Source organism: Neolamprologus multifasciatus, chromosome 9 (assembly GCF_963576455.1).
Source record: "Neolamprologus multifasciatus chromosome 9, fNeoMul1.2, whole genome shotgun sequence".
Classification (NCBI taxonomy): domain Eukaryota; kingdom Metazoa; phylum Chordata; class Actinopteri; order Cichliformes; family Cichlidae; genus Neolamprologus; species Neolamprologus multifasciatus.
In genome coordinates, this window is record NC_140447.1 from 32,430,020 (window position 1) to 32,447,600 (window position 17,581).

A 17,581-nucleotide genomic window follows, 5' to 3' on the forward strand; every position below is an offset into this window, starting at 1 on the left:
TTCAGGGCGCTCAGCGGTTTTAGTTTTGTTGGATTTGTCCTCAGCGTTTGATTTAGTGGACCACAAAATCCTTTTGATGAGGCTAGAACACATGGTAGGCATCAAGGGTACTGCTCTTAGTTGGTTCAAATCGTACCTTTCTGAAAGGTCCTTCGCTATTACGATGGGAAGTTACTCTCTCTGTTGCCCCCTTTTCCTGTGGTGTGCCCCAAGGGTCTGTGTTAGGCCATATGTTGTCTTCTTTGTATTTGTTACCTCTAGGTCGCATCTTTGAAATATATAAAATTTCCTGCCATTGTTACGCAGATGATATTCAAATTTACTTTAATCTGACTGAGGATCTTACTGTCGCTACACTGCGTTTTTGATTGTATGAGAGAAGTTAATTCAGTTCATTTCCATTTTATTTACACAGCGCCAAATCACAACAACAGTCACCTCAAGGCGCTTTATATTGTACAGTAGACCCTACAATAATACATACAGAGAAAAGCCCAACAATCATATGACCCCCTATGAGCAGCACTTTGGCGACAGTGGGAATAAAAAACTCCCTTTTAACAGGAAGAAACCTCCGGCAGAACCAGGCTCAGGGAGGGGCGGGGCCATCTGCTGCAACCGGTTGGGGTGAGAGAAGGAAGACAGGATAAAGACATGCTGTGGAAGAGAGACAGAGATTAATAACAGATATGATTCAATACAGAGAGGTCTGTTAATACATAGTGAGTGAGAAAGGTGACTGGAAAGGAAAAACTCAATGCATCATGGGAATTAGTGATGTGTCAGTCGCAAATGAAACGGCTCTTAGAGACGGATCTTTGACGTGAACGACGTGAGCCGGCTCCTTATCGCGAGCCTTTTTTTTTTCTTTTCTTTCTCTCACCCTCTCTCTCGCACTTTTTTTCCGCGTCACTCCGCACGCAAGTCTTGTGCATTACGGCAGAGGGGGGAGGGGCGGTAGTTACACTCAGTAGCACAGGAACAGAGCATCACAACGTCACATTAGAAAGGTATAGTAATCATCCACAACTATTTTCAGTTGCAGATGATAAAGGATTCAGAAAATTTATTCATGCAGGCCCATACGACAGAGAATATGCATCTTCTTTTTGTTTTCATATTTTAATTTATATCTAATTGTGTTGTGGTTTGCAGTGTTTTGTGTTGTTTCACTTTAAATTTGTTTAAAAGGAAAAAGCTGAAAATTTAAATAGTTAAAAGTTGAAATGTGACTAGTTGGTTTTTGTATTATATGATTTATTTATTACATTTTATGTGGAGTGAATAAATAAAAGTATATTTACGGTGGCCGCTACAGACAAAGCAAGTACAAACTCCAAAACACGTACAAAACACAGCAGAAGTGCTCCAGGATGCTAGGGGGCGGTGTTGAGCTTTTGTTAGCTAGTGGCTACACAAGCCAGCAAGTACCAACGACCGGATTTGGTGTGTGGTAGTAACAGGTAAATGAACAATTTTTTTTAAATTATTTGAATATATATGAGTGCTTGTGTATAAATATGGTAAATGGTAAATGGCCTGTATTTGTATAGCTCTTTACTAGTCCCTAAAGACCCCAAAGCGCTTTTCACATCCAGTCATCCACCCATTCACACACACATTCACCCACTAATACACAAACAACACACACATGCTTTCAATTGTGTAATTTAAGTGATCTAGGTAGCTCTGTTTGGAAGTTCAGTTAACGCTAGAAATGTGTTTTGGAGTTTGTACGTGTTTTGTCTCTGGGGGCCACCGCATATATTTATATATAAACATATATAAATAAACCACTTTTTAAAATTTTATTATTCCCTTTTGTGCATAATTTTATGTTATTGTTAATAATAAATCTATTAAAGCAACAAAACAACCTGAAGAGCCGGTTCAGAGCTGAAAGAGCCGGTTCTCTAAGAAGAGCCGGAAATCCCATCACTAAAACTTACATGTTCTACAGGTAACAGGAAGCACACATAGCCCAGTTAGAAAAACAGCGACCTCTGCTGGAAACCTCCGTAACTGCAGCAAAGGCAGGCAGTATGGACACACAACATCACTGTTATCAACAAAAGGGAACATAGTTTATTATTGTTTGTGGTAGTATGACGTTGTTGTTGATAGGATGTAGAAAACAAATAGAAAGAACAAACACAGAGATAATGTTTGGAATAAATATATAACCACAGATTTTGGATTTGGCTCTGTTAGTGTTCTTATGTAAAAGGGTCATAAATCACATTGTTATAATTACACAAAATGTGTTCTAAACCCCCAAACCGTTCCTTTTATACCTGACTTTTAGGACCTCCAAGCCTGTAGTTATGTTCATTATCAGTTAGAGCCCCTCCTCATTCTTTTCTTCTTCTTCTTTGGTGCAACCCTATAAATACAGTGTACCCCTTTTGCCTCTCTGCCCTTTTCTACAATTCCCCTGTGGGAGAGGAGCTGGAGTGGGCAAAGTATTTACTTGGAGGTCTTTCTTTTACCTTTTTATCAGACACAACGCAGAATCACACCGGTTACACTTACTTATACTTTTTTAAATTGTTTTATTATTTATGATTGAATTTGATCCTGCTGGGTTGTCTTAGCTTTAAAATAGGTCTTACTTTATTTTGAATTGTTATTTTCCCCTTTTTTAACATGTTGTATCACTGGTTTTCTTTTTTATCATTTGCTTATTTATTTTATTATTTATTTTATTTTCTATAATTATAATTATAATATTTTTTTTGCTGCACTTACTAGTATTTACATTTTTAAAACATTTCCCTTTGCGTCATTAAGGTAGCATTTGTTCGTTTTGACCCTCGTGGGCGACCGTACGGCAGGATCAAAGATCGTCTATATTCGTGAAGACTCGTGTCTGCTGTGACGTGGCCCTGGAGCGTCGGCCTGTGTTCGGCAGACGTCGTTGTTGCGATCAGCTGATCCTGGAGCATGCGCAGAGTGAGCGCTCGTCTCCTTCCCAGAAAAGCCTGATTCACGTAAACAACAGCAGAGAGCTGCCGCCGCGGAGCTTTACCGGAGCTGTACCGGAGTTTTACCGGCTCTCAGACCGAGCAGCTGGTCGCCGTCGGGTCCTGTGACAGTGAGCTACCTGTCAGAGCAGCTGTGCTCACCTGGAGCTGTTAGCTGCTGATGTCAGCCCGGTGGCGTCATTTCTCTGATTAAGTGTCGTGTTTGAGGCTGTTGTGTCGTAAATCCGCCGGGAGCAGAGTTTGGAGCAGCTGAAGACACACCACAGGTTTGTGCTGAAGTCACCGAGACCTCTGAACTTTAGTTTGACCTCTGAACTTTAGTTTGACCTCTGAACTTTAGTTTGACCTCTGAACTTTATACAAGGAGGCTGCTGTGTGGATCCTACATTTCCCATCATGCAGCTGGAGCTCTGTGTGACAGGACTGAGTGATTTATGATGACTAACCTCAGCTTTAACTCAAAGTGAGGAAACAGATTATTACAGCTGCACTTCCTGTAGTGATCACCGGCCACCATCAGGGGGCGGAGCTTCACTAAAATGCTTCCAGATGTGAGCAGCTGCTGTCCTCTGACCTGGTCCAGGGGTTTTAAAAAGGTCTTCGTGGACCTGAGATGCTGACGTCACAGTTTTTATCTTGTATCCTCTCAGAGACGATGACGGAGCAGAACTTGGAGGCCAAGCTGAAGAACCTCCTGAAGCAGGAGAAGATCCAGCTGTGGAACCCGCCGTACACCGAGCAGGACCAGCAGCCGGGCCAGCAGCACATGCAGGTGGGTGACCGCCTGAGGAGGCGTGGCCACACACACCTTCCTACTGAGATCAAAGTATGAGGATATAACGTTCAGTCAGGTCTATAAATGTTACTTTGTGACGCTGTTTAAGAAATTAATCATTTACATGAATCCAATAAAATAATAAATCTGCTAAAACAAAGAAATAAAACCATCATGAAAGAGTTCAGTTTTTCTTTCCTGTCAGAGGAAACCTCAGTGAAACACATATAGAGAAACACATGAGGAGACATGAGACAACAGGACTGATTCTGTTTCACTGAGATTCAAGCATCAGTGAGGTTTTTGTCTCAGCGTCACAGCAAAGTTCAGCCCATGTGCAGCGCCGTTGGATTCTGTTCTGAGCGCGCTCAGTGCTGTTCTTCTTCCATCAGGTGCTGGCGGAGCGCTACGCCCCCCTGCTGCGCCTGCCCGTGTCGGAGGTAGGGGGCGCTCTGGAGTCGATCCGAGCTCAGGCGGTGAAGCGAGGCAAAGGAAACCAAACGTTCAGGGAGACGAGCGTGGCGACGCTGGAGCTGCTGCTGCCGCGAGACGCCAAGAAGGTAACGAAGGCGGCGAGGACAGAGGAAGCTACCTGAAGGTGTACCTCACGCCACACACTCATCACATGACACACACCGACCCACAATGCTTTGCTCTCCTGTGTTGGAGGAGAATGACCTCAGTGTTTGCTTCCAGGATCCAAAGGTCAGGACGTACCTGGAGACGAGGCTGGACGTGTCGGCGCAGCAGGTGGTGGACAGGTACTCGATTACATCACAGGCCGAGTGTGTAGTAGTTCAAATGTTACTGAACAAACCTCCCAATGAAAACCGTGTTTTTCTAAACTGACAAACTTAAAAGGCCAACAGAGCTTCCAAACATTTTATTGGTTGTAAAGAACTGAAAATGATCATTTGTTGAATTTGCACCATTAGGAGATCAAATTTACTGAAATCAAAACTATTTCAATCAAAAACATTAACAGGTTCCATAATAACAGGAACCCTTATTTGATAGCATCCATGGACCTGGAGAGTTTTGTGAGTGTGATGTCTGAGCAGTACGACGATCGCGCTCACGTTTACGTGAAAGGTTTTCATTATGTGTCCAAGTCAACTGTTTCACACTTTTCAGCAGAGATCCTTTTACTTTCACATGTTGCTTGTAAATGGTGGTGTGCTTAATAATGTGGCGCATGCTTCTTTAGTAGAAAACTAATGATCACAGGTGTCTGAGGCTGATGTCAGTGATCCAAACAGACACAATGCCATCCATGAGTTTGATTGAAAAACAACATATTTAATCTTTGTGACACTTAAATACAATTTTATTAATAATTTGGAACGTGGTGTAAAAGTAATGCAGTACTTAATTACTCCTGGGAAAAGGTAACTAGTTACACTACTCGTTGCATTACTTTCATGTTACTCTGTAAAACAGCTGCAGTCTCATAATCACTGTTTAAACATATAAACCTGAGGATACACACCTCTAACATAGCACAAAGCTGACCACACAAATCAAAGATGAAGACACACAAAAAATGGTTGCCATGGTGATTCTACTGTAGAAACAGGAACAAGGCTGCAGCCTGACTGCTCGTCAGTTTGTTACCTGTTGAGGTTCAGGCTCTGGCTGCTGGGCTGGAGTCTGCACACGCTCAGCTTTAGCTCTGGGCTAGCTTAGCGTTAGCATGCTGTCAGTGCAGATGTAAAGAAGTGAGGTTGTGTTAGCAGCACTGTGAGTGTTTCTGTCCTGGATGCACGTTTCACTTCTTTACATTTACATTCATCTTCTTCTTTTGTGCAATTAAAAATACATTTCGACTAACATGGTCACTGTTTTCCTCTGACATCCAAGCTGAAATCAGCTGATCGTAGTGTGAGGACAAGAAGTGGGATCAACAGGCGGACAAATGATTCCAAGGAGCTGGAATACTGGGAAGCAGAAGAACCAGTTCTCCATTCAATACTCTAGTAAAGTGTGTGTGTGTGTGTGTGTGTGTGTGTGTGTGTGTGTGCAGGGTCGCTGAGGAGCACGGCCTCAGGAGCATCAAGCTGATCCTGAGTGGGAGGACTCTGTCTGCAGGTCAGTGACCTCACAGCTGCAGTAGTCATGTGATCTGTCAGAGCAGAGAGTGAGCGTGTGTGTGTGCAGAGCGGCGTCTGGACGAGCAGGGCGTGAAGAACCACAGCAAGGTGATGGTGCTGAGGGTGAGCGACGGCGAGCTGAAGCAGCAGCTGACGGAGGAGGAGGAGGAGAGGAGGAGCCAGGAGGAGAGCGTCCAGAGGACCCAGAAAGGCTTCCAGATCCTGTCAGAGAGAGGTGAGGAAACAACCACGCCTCCAACACACCTTTGTTCAGCCCACAGGTGACCACAGCAGGGTGGTGTCCCAGGCTAACAGGTCACCATGTGGGCGTGGCAGTGGGAGGGGCACAGCTGTTTGTTTTTAAATGTCTGCTCCTCTCCATCAGACGGCAGCGAGGACCCAGACACCACACCGTTCCTGGAGATCGCCGACCAGAAAGGAAACCCTCTGAAGATTCCCCCCACGGAGAAGAAGGTGGAGTTGGAGACAGGACGCAGTGTGGAGGTCAGACACCAGGGGGCGCTGCTGTTTAACCTCTGTGTGTGTGTGCAGGCTCTGATCCTGGCCATGGGCTTCCATGAGAAAGGTCGCGCTCTGATGAAGAGGAAGCAGCACGATAACGCTCTGTGTCACCTGCTGCAGGCCGACCAGCAGTTCAGGTACGAGCGAGCTGATTGGCTCTGAGCCGCGTCACAGCTCACCGCAAGTCATGAGTTTATCAGCCTGAGGTCAGAGACACGTCATCCACCGTCACTGTAAACGCCTGAAACTGTGTTCATGAGACAGGAAGTCCCTGTGTGTGAGCGCAACGTGCACCAGCCTTTCAAAATAAACTTCCAGAGTGAGGAGGTTTTCCAGCACATCCAGCGTGCTGTGTGTCATTAATGAGAGTGTGTGTGTGTGTGTGTGTGTGTGTCTGTGTGTGTGTGTGTGTGTGTGTGTGTGTGTGTGCAGTAAGTGCGGCTCGGCGCTGCTCAGCTCCGTGGATAACTACGCCGTGCTGCAGCTGGACATCGTGTGGTGTTACCGCGCCCTGGAGGCGCTGTCCTGCCTGGAGGATGGGCGGAGCCGCCTGCAGAGAGCCGAGGACTGTTTCCTGCGTTGCTACGGAGAACAGCAGGAGAGACTGCTGATGATCAAGGTCAGACTGAGAATCTGACCAATCAGGTTTGAGCAGGCTGAGTGGAGGTGAAGACAAACTGCACTCTGATTGGTCAGCTTCTTAGACGATGTTGAGAGTGAGCATGTATGTGACACATTGAGTCTCAGTGTGACGACCTGTATAAATAAAGTTTTAATGAGAAAATGTAATTTATCAGCATGTTGTAAACAATGTGAAGCTGAACAGTCTCACTGCAGATGTCCACTGTTTACTTCTTACTGGGATGTATCACCATGGTAACACATGCTGATGAGCTATGCTTAAGTTATTGCAGTGAATCTACGCTGTAACCTTCAGCCTGTCATTCACTTAATGTGTGTGTTGCCAGGGTAACACGGGCAGAGAGGAGGTGCTGTTCCTGCGTCTGTACCTCCTGCAGAGCCTCCTCTCCTACATCGAAGGAAGCGACTCTGAGGCGCGGCTGCAGCTCTCCAGGGTGAGACTCACCTCAGCTTAGCATGAGTGACAGTCCACAATAATCCAGCTGTGTGTGAGTGGCTCACTGAGCTGCTGTGTGTGTCAGGTGGAGTCTCTGTACGCGCGCCTGCGTCCCGACTCGGAGAAGATGGCTCAGCTGATGGCGCTGGGCTTCAGCGAGAGAGAAGCTCGGCTCGGCCTCAGAGCCTCCCGGGGCGACCTGCAGGAGGCCGCCATCCACATCAGCACCCGCCGACAGGTAACCACACCTGACAGGAAGTCAGTTCACCGCCTGTCGTCGTCCCGTTTGAGCGTTTAATAAAGTTTTATCTGTGTTTATCAGGAGCGGGAGGAGCTGAAGCAGAGGGAGAGGCAGAAGAGGAGAACGAGGATGGAGGCCATCTCCGCCCTGATGGAGCTGGGGTTCTCCCAGAGAGACGCCGCCCGCGCCCTGCACCACGCCGACGGGAACGTAGACAGAGCTTACGCTGTCAGTGGCCCCGCCTCCTCGTACACGTCTCACAGGTGGAGCCGTGACTGACTCCATGTTCTCCTCTGTGCTGTCCCCAGATCCTGCTGGACTCGAGCCAGGACGCCCAGGCGACCAATAACAACACAGAGGGCGGAGCCAGCCCAGAGAAGGTGGAGCAGGTACGCTCAGAGGTCACGTTCAACACTCAAACTTTATTGAACAGTGACAAGACGAGCCAGAGGGAAGCTGGGGGCGGGGCTTCTCTCTGTTCTCCTCCAGCTGTGTCTCCTCCAGCTGTGTCTCCTCCAGCTGTTCTCCTCCAGCTGTTCTCCTCCAGCTGTTCTCCTCCAGCTGCTCTCTTTCTGTCCCTCCAGCTGTTCTTCTCCAGCTGCTCTCCTCCAGCCGTTCTCCTCCAGCTGTTCTCCTCCAGCTGCTCTCTTTCTGTCCCTCCAGCTGTTCTCCTCCAGCTGTTCTCCTCCAGCTGTTCTCCTCCAGCTGTTCTCCTCCAGCTGCTCTCCTCCAGCTGTTCTCTTTCTGTCCCTCCAGCTGTTCTCCTCCAGCTGTTCTCCTCCAGCTGTTCTCTTTCTGTCCCTCCAGCTGTTCTCCTCCAGCTGCTCTCCTCCAGCTGTTCTCCTCCAGCTGTTCTCCTCCAGCTGTTCTCTTTCTGTCCCTCCAGCTGTTCTCTTCCAGCTGTTCTCCTCCAGCTGTTCTCCTCCAGCTGTTCTCCTCCAGCTGTTCTCTTTCTGTCCCTCCAGCTGTTCTCCTCCAGCTGTTCTCCTCCAGCTGTTCTCCTCCAGCTGTTCTCCTCCAACTGTTTTCCTCCAGCTGTTCTCTTTTTGTCCCTCCAGCTGTTCTCCTCCAGCTGTTCTCCTCCTGTCCCTCCAGCTGTTCTCCTCCAGCTGTTCTCCTCCAACTGTTCTCCTCCAGCTGTTCTCTTTCTGTCCCTCCAGCTGTTGTATTTGGGATTCGAGCGGGATTCGGCTGAAGCGGCGCTCAGACTGACAGGTGGAGACGTCCAATCAGCGACACAGCTGCTGTTGGACAACCAGGGCGTCCTCTCCCCGGAGCTGCTGACCCCGCCCTCCACATCCTCCACATCCTCCACACCATCCTCAGAGGAGCCCAGCTCCGCCTCCAGCTCCCCGGGTAACAGAACCGCCCTTCATTTATCCAGCATAAACAAATCAAAGTTACAGAACAGGAAGTGTCGATGTTTGAACGAGGCAGATTTCAGCAGATCTGCTCATCCTTTGTAAGGACCTGAGCTGCCAGATTAGACCTTTGGTCTTCCTCAGTCTCTGTGACTCGTTTTGTCTGACGAGTATGGAAACTACAGACGTCTCTTTGCTTTTCTCTGAAACTGAGAGCTCACAGGGTGAAATTCGTTTAGAGCAGGTTCATCTTCATCTCATCAGTCACTGTGAAAACATGCTAACCGAACCAGCCAATGGGGCTTCAGTGAGGACGGTCATGTGGTTTAGAAACCCATCATCGTCCAATAGAAAGCTTGAGTGACCAGACGAGCTGAGGAATGTACCTCAGAGGTGTAGGTGTGATTTCACACAGACTGTCAGTTGGAGATTAAATGTTTAAAATAGAATCAATAAAAAACCTTAAAGACAAAAACACATTTCAAGAAAAGAAAAGTCACATGATCTAAAATCTGCTTGTGTGACCCTCCAGAGGACAGCGAGCTGGTGAGCGAGGTGCTTGAGGACATCGCCCCCCACGAGGAGGACTACCTGGACCTCACGCTGGAGGAGGAGAGCGAGCTCATCTCTGCCATGAAGGCGTACCTGCACCGTGAGCCCGCCCACACCTAGTGACACGCTCGGGCCGGGTCGAGTGTTGTCGCTGTGTAGAACAAACACACACAGATCGTCCTGCAGAGTTCAGAGCGGCGTGCCAATGTGGAGACAGTGACGATCATCTGTTCAGCAATAATTCAGAGTCCTGCTGCTCAAGGACGCACAAGTGTATCAGTTTAATCAGTGACATCATCAATGACATCATTGTTGGTGATGTTGGATCAAAGCAGAGTCTCAGTTTGTGTCTGAGCAGTTTCCTGTTGATTCTTTGGTTGTGATGGATCCAATAAAGACGACACAAAGTGTTTCTGTCTGTCTGAAAACACAAAAACACAAAAACACCAGGTCAGTGAGAAGAACAGAGACTGAAGCTGATTGGTGGTGGAGGAGGTGTAGCATGGGGGTTAGGGTGGTGCATCATTTTTTTTATGATTGCACTCTCTGGGTCCTCTGACGTGCTCACACATGCCTGTTAGGGTCAGCTGATTCTGAGCTGGCTGCAGGTGTGTTTCCCTTTAGCTTTGATGTGACCTCACCTGCTTTTTTTAACGTCCACATCTGGCTCGTTCACTTTAACATGATGATGTGTTCACAGAGACATGAGATCATGTCAGATATTCTGGTTTTAGTGAAGCTGTGGGTGCATCAACAGACTCAGTCTTCACTCTGAGTCTCATTCTGCACTTCAGGCTCGAACCCTCAGAATCTTCCAGAAGAACTGTGAGACAAAGCTGAGTCTGAGCAGGAAAGGCTGCTACAGAGAAGAGGAACGACAGTCATTCATGATTCCAAGCATTTTTACACATAAATAACTGCAAAGTGGGGTGTGCGTAAGTATTCAGCCCCCTGAGTCAATACTTTGTAGAACCAGCTTTTGCTGCAGTTGCAGCTGCCAGTCTTTTAGGGTCTGTCTCTACCAGCTTTGCACATCTACAGACTGAAATCTTTGCACATTCTTCTTTGAAACAGCTCCAGCTCAGTCAGATTAGATGGACAGTGTTTGTGAACAGCAGTTTTCAGATCTTGCCACAGATTCTTGATTGGATTTAGATCTGGACTTTGACTGGGCCGTTCTAACACATGGATATGTTTTGTTTTAAACCATCCCATTGTTGCCCTGGCTTTATGTTTAGGGTGGTTGTCCTGCTGGAAGGTGAACCTCCGCTCCAGTCTCAAGTCTTTTGCAGACTCCAAGAGGTTTTCTTCCAAGATTGTCCTCTATTTGGCTCCATCCATCTTCCCATCAACTCTGACCAGCTTCCTGTCCCTGCTGAAGAGAAGCCCCCCCCCAGAGCATGATGCTGCCACCACCATATCTGACAGTGGGGATGGTGTGTTCAGAGTGATGTGCAGTGTTAGTTTTCCACACAGAGCGTTTTGCATGTTGGTCTCATCTGACCAGAGCAGCTTCTTCCACATGTTTGCTGTGTCCCCCACATGTTTGCTGTGTCCCCCACATGTTTGCTGTGTCCCCCACATGTTTGCTGTGTCCCCCACATGGCTTGTGGCAAACTGCAAACGGGACTTCTTATGGTTTTCTGTTAACAATGGCTTTCTTCTTGCCACTCTTCCATAAAGGCCAACTTTGTGCAGTGCACGACTAATAGTTGTCCTGTGGACAGATTCCCCCACCTGAGCTGTAGATCTCTGCAGCTCGTCCAGAGTCACCATGGGCCTCTTGGCTGCATTTCTGATCAGCGCTCTCCTTGTTCGGCCTTGTTCGATTACACACAGGTGCACTCTATTTAGTCATTAGCACTCATCAGGCAATGTCTATGTGCAACTGACTGCACTCAGACCAAAGGGGGCTGAATAATTATGCACACCCCACTTTGCAGTTATTTATTTGTAAAAAATGTTTGGAATCATGTCTGATTTTCGTTCCACTTCTCACGTGTTCACCACTTTGTGTTGGTCTTTCACGTGGAATTCCAATAACATTGATTCATGTTTGTGGCTGTAATGTGACAAAATGTGGGAAAGTTCAAGGGGGCCGAATACTTTTGCAAGCTACTGTAACTCTAATACTGATTAATATATTCCTGCGCTGTATGAGCCCCTCCTGGATGGCCAAACTCCTCCATAAAGATTATGAACAGAATCAGTGACAAAGTGCAGCCTTGGTGGGGTCCATAACCCACCGGGAGCGAGTCTGACTTATTGCCAGCTATGTGGACCAAGCTCTTGCAGCAGTTGTGTAAGGATCAAATAGCCCATAGCAAAGACTCCCCATACTCCCGCAGCACCTCCTACAAAACACCATAAGGGACACAGTCGAATGCCTTCTCCAAGTCCACAAAACACATGCAGACTGGTTGGGCAATTTCCCATGCACCCTCAGGTATCCTTGACAGGATAGAGAGCTGGTCCAGTGTTCCACGACCAGGATGAAAACTGCACTGTTCCTCCTGTATCTGAGGTTCGACTAACGAACGGACTCTCCTTTCCTTTCCTCCAAATCACGCTCCTCCAGGTCACACTGTCATTGCCCAAGTGAGTGTTGAAGTCTCCCAGTAAGACGAGTCCCGAGGTGGAGCACCCTCAAGCACCACACCCAAGGACTTCAGGAAGGCCGGGTACTCTGAACTGATGCTAAGTGCAGACAATCTGGATCTACTTCTTATTGGAGATTTTGAATCGCTCTTTGTCTGGTGCCTCACCCAGGACCGATTTGCCACAGGAGACCCTACCAGAGTGCAAAAGCACCCGACAACACAGGATCCCTGGGACACACAAACCTTCCACCATGATGAGGTAGCGATTCACGGAGGGGCCTCTTAATAATAACTTGATGTAAATTCTCCAGGAATTTAGCCCGGAGCCAAAAAGTGCTTTAAAGATCGATGCATTCACGCAGTTCATAATTACAGACCAACTTATTATTCCTTCACATTTTCTGTTACTCCTTAAATCTAAATGGTTGATTGTTGAAAACCCCTAGTCTAGGGATCTTGGAGAGAAAAGCGTCTGGACTTAAAGTTTCTTGAAGACTTTTGGCCTCTCATCTGAGAAGCTTCTTCAGTTCTAAGAGCAACTGGTAGAGTCCAGATTTATAAGCCCCATGGGAGTGTCCCTAAGAGGGTCATTAGTGGGTCCATGACCCTCTTAGCGACGCTCCCATAGGGCTTTAAAATTCTGGGATTCTCTGCCAAGATCCTTAGATTACTCTGACCTGGATGACTGCAAACCTTCACAGACATATTTAAAGGTCTCCTAACCCTCTAACACTTAGTACATCATATAAATACATGATTTTTTGTGAGCCTTTTACATCATCAGTGTGATTCACCACAATGCATCTTTAAAACTTTCAATTAACACTCCACCTGTCAGAAACAGATTTTTTCTGTTATCTGTATTAATCCAGATTATAATTTCTTTTGTCACAGCAGGAATGAAAACACAAATCAACACACACACAGACTGTTTGATAAAAAACCTGTTTTCTTATTTTAGTCTGAGTTTATTTATCGTACATGATTACAGTCACAGGGGAGGGGGGCTGGTCAGGGTTGGGGGTCAGAGGTCAGAGGGGTTTAGAAGTAGTTGACGACTCTGCGGATGGACTGGATGTTGGGGTTCTGGGCCTGCCACTCGTTATGGCTGCAGTAGTCTCCACGCTCAACAATGTACATGCGGCCACGGAAGTTTGGCTCCTCGTACATCACCCAGCTGGAGGCGGAGCAAGGAGGGAAGAGAGGCGGGGTTAAAGTGAGGAACACGCTTAACCTGTCACACTTTTGTTAAGGAGGATTCTGAATGATGTTTAAATATGTTCCGCCTTAAAACATCTTTAGACTTTTTTCTATTATATTAAGTCATGCTAACATGTCTAACCTTAGGTTGTTAGCATGCTAACATTAGCACTAAATAGAAAAATTAAGCTGAGGCTGAAAAACAGTTCTACTGGTCTCCAGGTTCATCCTCAGGGGGACATGAGCGAGAAAAATCCTGAAAGCTAAAGTTTGAACTCAATCAATCAAATCAAATCAATCATCAGCCAAAACTTCCAGGAACAAGAACATTACTGTGTCATATTTCATCATCTGGGGATAATAAATAATGAGCCCCACAGTCTAAGCTGCCAGCAGCAATAAAGTCTACAGAGTTCATCCTCTGGGGAGCAGGGATATGTCAACAACTGACCTTTATTTGAATGATAAATATTTCTTGTTAGCATGGTAGGAATATTGTCCTAATACTAATCTCAGGTTAAAGGTCACCAAAGTTTATCCCCTGGGGAGCAGGAACATCAGCGTTAGGGTTTCTGGTAAATGAGAAACTCACGCTCCGTCTCCGTAGACCTTCACAGAGTTGATGCAGTTCTTGGAGAAGCCGCGGCTCTGCAGGAAGGGGCAGTCGTCGCAGATGTCCACGCACTGACCGGAGAAGTTACAGCCCTCGAACAGCTCGATGCGGTAGTGCTCGCCGTGCTGCCGGACAGACGGACACGATTAGGTCAGAATCCAACAACAAAACCTACATCACAGACCGGACGGAGCAGCTGTAGCTTCAGGATGAAGGTGCTTCACCCCAAAGTGAGAAAAGATGGTTTCCCCTCAGTGGAAAAGACTCACAGAGTCAGTCTTTCACTAACACATGAAAAACAAACGTCTGACATTTTTAAAAGTGTGAATTAAAAAGAAGAAGATGAAATTGTGTTTCCTGACAGCAGTAAAATCTCAGATCTGTCAGATCACCTCATCTGTGCTCTTTAAACATTCACGACCCCGTCAGAGGTGCTCACCATGCGGATGGGTTTGCAGGATCCCATGTGGTCGTTGTGGGAGTTCCACCTCTGGAATTCTGGGTACTCGCCGTGCTCCAGGATGTACTGCTGGCCCTTGAAGTCAGGGTGGTCGTAGCAGATCCAGGCTCCGCTCTCCACACGGATCGAGTTCACCCTGAAGAGACAAAGACAGGCTCCAGATGTTACCCTGCAGAGGTGCTCAGTCACATGGTGAAACCATCAGCAGGTTTAACTGGTCAGAACTTTTTCATCCTCCGTCCCAGGACGATCATCTGTGCTGCTCAGACGCAGTCATGGAGCTCAGGTGATGATCAGCTGAAGGAAACAGGAAGCACTTACACCAAGAGCTCCAGTTTATCCTGACCATGGTGATGATGATGACAGCCTCGTGCTCTCCTCTGATGAAGAGCGACTGAATGTTTGATAAGGTCAGAAAAAAAAGTGCTGAAAATGGTTTCTGTGTGGACGGACTTCAGTCTGAGTTTGTGCTGTTAGTGAAAACTTGGTCATCAAATTCACATCTTTGAGTTTGCAGAACATCAGATTTCTGATATGTGTTTCTATTTGTCACTAAAAAGGAAACGTTTAGACTTCCTGTACGGCCAGAAATCACAAATCTTCTGTTCTTCTGTGTTTTCATTGATGTCATTAGAAAAATCTTAACGAGTTACTGAAACACTGACCTTGTATCAGTATTCAGAGGCTCGTCAGAAATATCAGCTCTCGCCTGAATTTCAGAAGCTGAAAGCAGAAACAGTTTCGTCCACACAGTTTGAATATAAATGTGACCACCAGGGGGCAGCGAGTCCACACTCATGTGTTTCCAGATGTGTGCTGCAGTTCTCTCAGTTTCTGACATTTGTTGTACTCGTCATGACTTCATGACCTGCTTACAGTTACACTGACAGGCTGCGCCCCCTCGTGGCTCAGAGCGGTATTACATAAAACCAGCTGTTACGTTTCCTCTGATCAGCTGATCAGTCAGACTCTGGTTTCTGAGCTCAGAGAAACTGAAGGTGTGACTGAAGATCTGCTCTGACTTCAGGTTCAAACGTCTTCAGTAAAGAAAAAAAGAGAAAGCAAACACCTGAAAACAGGAAGTTACCTGTTCATGAAGCCGCGGTCCTGGAAGTTATCACAGTCACCTCTGACCTCCAGCTTCCTGCCGGTGAAGCACTTCCCCTCATAAAAAGTAATCTGCAGGACAAACGCTCACGGTCACGTGCTTTCATTCAATGAAACTTTATTTAAAAATGAGTGACAGGACGAGGTTCCTGCTGTAATCTGAAGCCTTCGGTCTCACAGGTCTGAATTTATCACGACTCTGTCATGTGAATCATCTCCATCCTTCATCAGGTTATTAGTCTTTGATGTCTCTAACATGGAATAACACGAATAAATAACAATGAATGACATTTCTGAATCTAGGCTGGAAAGTAACTGAGTATTTTTACTTGGGTACCCTGAAGGTGCTGCTCTGTAACCTGATCCTGGGCTTAGAGGACGATCGAGCGTGCAGCGACGTCTGTTTGGTCTTAAACATGACTCCAGCTGCTTTATTAAAGTGACATCATCAACAGCAAACAGCTTTTACAAAAACAGAAACTTTCATTTTAATGCTTCACATGAATGTGAAGTGAAACTCAGAGTGATGATTTATTCTTTCTGTTCTTGTCTTTAAAAACTAAATGTCCTGCTGCTGTGACGAGCTTCACACCAAACTCCATTCAAAAATTGGCTATTTTAAGCAGCCTGTCCTTCCAGCTTCAGAGCTCAGACAGTCTCACTCACCTTTCCAGAGTACTGTGACATTTTGTCCCGCTGGATGTCGTCCAACCTGGCCCGCAACCACACACACAGTGTAACAGAGAAAAAGTTGGACACCCCAATATATACGGCAGGGGGGCGAGCGAGGGGCGCGGCGGGCCGAGGGCCGAGGCCCCCGGACAAAAGAGTCGGCTTCAAAGGTTTCTGCTGCCTCGACGCTTTCCCTTCATCCAGACCTGTCTGCTGATTCTGCTGTGTGTGTGTGTGTGTGTGTGTGTGTGTGTGTGAGTGTGAGAGTGTGTGTGTGAGTGTGTGTGTGTGTGTGTGTGTGTGTGTGTGTGTGTGTGTGTGTGTGTGTGAATAGAAAGTGCTTGGCCGCAGCTTTGCAGCTCAATGATCTTGCACACGTCACGTTTCTACACAAACAGGCTGCAGTCAGGAGGAAGTACTGCCATCCTTTACTGCAGTAAAAGTACTGATACTGCGTCACTGACACTGCCTGCACTGATGCAGCTGTTAGATTTCGTTCAGTCTTTCTTTGAGTAATTCTGACTATTAAACGTTTCCAGGAGCTGAGCTTCAGTCCTGCTTTGATGTGACGTCTTCGTCTGAGCACCAACAGCAGCAGCAGTGAACCTCCGGCTGAGGTAAAGCTACTCTCAGCAGGTGAACAGGTGACTTTTACCACCACAGAGCAGTTTGGGTTTCTACTTCCTGTGTGTGGTTCTTTTTCTGGTTTTATCCTCCTCGTCTCTCCTGTGTTTCTGCTTCCTGTTTTATTTTGGTAACTGCTGTTGTGCTTCCTGTTTTTATTGCTGGTAGGTTACCCGCCGCGTCCTCACCTGTGTGGTTACAGTTGATGTATGTGTCCTGTCAGCACACAGGTGGACAGTCAGAGGACGTACCTGTCAGGTGTTCTCAGCTGATGGAAACACTGCACCAAACTGAGACGAGACACAAAGAACCAAATCAAAGCTTTGTTCTGTTCTCTGAGCTGAAACCTTCAACCTGAAGGAACATTAAATATTATTTATAATGTTTAAAACATGAAACATTATGAACGTTTCTCTGAGGTGTGTTTGGAGGTTTTCTGAGGATCAGGCTGAACACAGGCAGAATGAAATCACGACCTGCAGCTCTGACCCATGGTCACATGATCGCAGTCAGCTGTTTGTCAGGACAGCCTCCTGGGCTCAGGCTGCCAAAGCTCCGTGTCAGAGCTCAGATGGTCTCAGGCTGGTTTCCTGAACACGCCGATGAGTTCACTGCACTCAGACTCGTGCTCTGCTCGACAGGGTTTACAGGCTTCTACACAGGCAGCAGCTGCAGTTCCCCTGATGTCCAGCAGAGGCAGCA

General features: G+C 46.9%; 2 protein-coding genes across 2 annotated transcripts; one reads left to right on the forward strand and one right to left on the reverse strand.

Annotated features, from left to right (window-relative positions):
- The first annotated feature begins 2,923 nt into the window (after positions 1-2,923).
- On the forward strand, positions 2,924-11,870 carry nub1 (negative regulator of ubiquitin-like proteins 1). The gene is made up of 15 exons (XM_085171727.1): positions 2,924-3,250; positions 3,635-3,756; positions 4,152-4,319; positions 4,456-4,520; positions 5,783-5,847; positions 5,917-6,084; positions 6,235-6,323; positions 6,402-6,508; positions 6,804-6,990; positions 7,340-7,447; positions 7,535-7,687; positions 7,772-7,918; positions 7,999-8,079; positions 8,851-9,046; positions 9,584-11,870. The coding sequence occupies exons 2-15, from the start codon at positions 3,640-3,642 to the stop codon at positions 9,721-9,723; spliced, it is 1,791 nt and encodes a 596-aa protein (XP_085027853.1). The 5' UTR covers positions 2,924-3,250; positions 3,635-3,639; the 3' UTR covers positions 9,724-11,870.
- A 1,264-nt stretch (positions 11,871-13,134) lies between these two features.
- LOC146511941 (gamma-crystallin N-B) lies at positions 13,135-16,382 on the reverse strand. Its single transcript, XM_085171828.1, has 5 exons — positions 16,250-16,382; positions 15,564-15,655; positions 14,456-14,612; positions 13,996-14,141; positions 13,135-13,380 (listed from the first exon to the last, which is right to left on the reverse strand). The coding sequence occupies exons 1-5, from the start codon at positions 16,268-16,270 to the stop codon at positions 13,245-13,247; spliced, it is 552 nt and encodes a 183-aa protein (XP_085027954.1). The 5' UTR covers positions 16,271-16,382; the 3' UTR covers positions 13,135-13,244.
- Positions 16,383-17,581: the final 1,199 nt, after the last annotated feature.

Bases quoted from the DNA above. Each gene is read 5' to 3' on its own strand.
- nub1 (XM_085171727.1), top strand. From the start codon at position 3,640: ATGACGGAGCAGAACTTGGAGGCCAAGCTGAAGAACCTCCTGAAGCAG. The intron at 5,848-5,916 runs GTCAGTGACCTC...GTGTGTGTGCAG, and splicing joins TGGGAGGACTCTGTCTGCAG to AGCGGCGTCTGGACGAGCAG. The intron at 7,688-7,771 runs GTAACCACACCT...TGTGTTTATCAG, and splicing joins ACATCAGCACCCGCCGACAG to GAGCGGGAGGAGCTGAAGCA.
- LOC146511941 (XM_085171828.1), bottom strand. From the start codon at position 16,270: ATGTCACAGTACTCTGGAAAG. The intron at 14,142-14,455 runs GTGAGCACCTCT...TCTGTCCGGCAG, and splicing joins CCTGCAAACCCATCCGCATG to CACGGCGAGCACTACCGCAT. The intron at 13,381-13,995 runs GTGAGTTTCTCA...CTCCGCCTCCAG, and splicing joins AAGGTCTACGGAGACGGAGC to CTGGGTGATGTACGAGGAGC.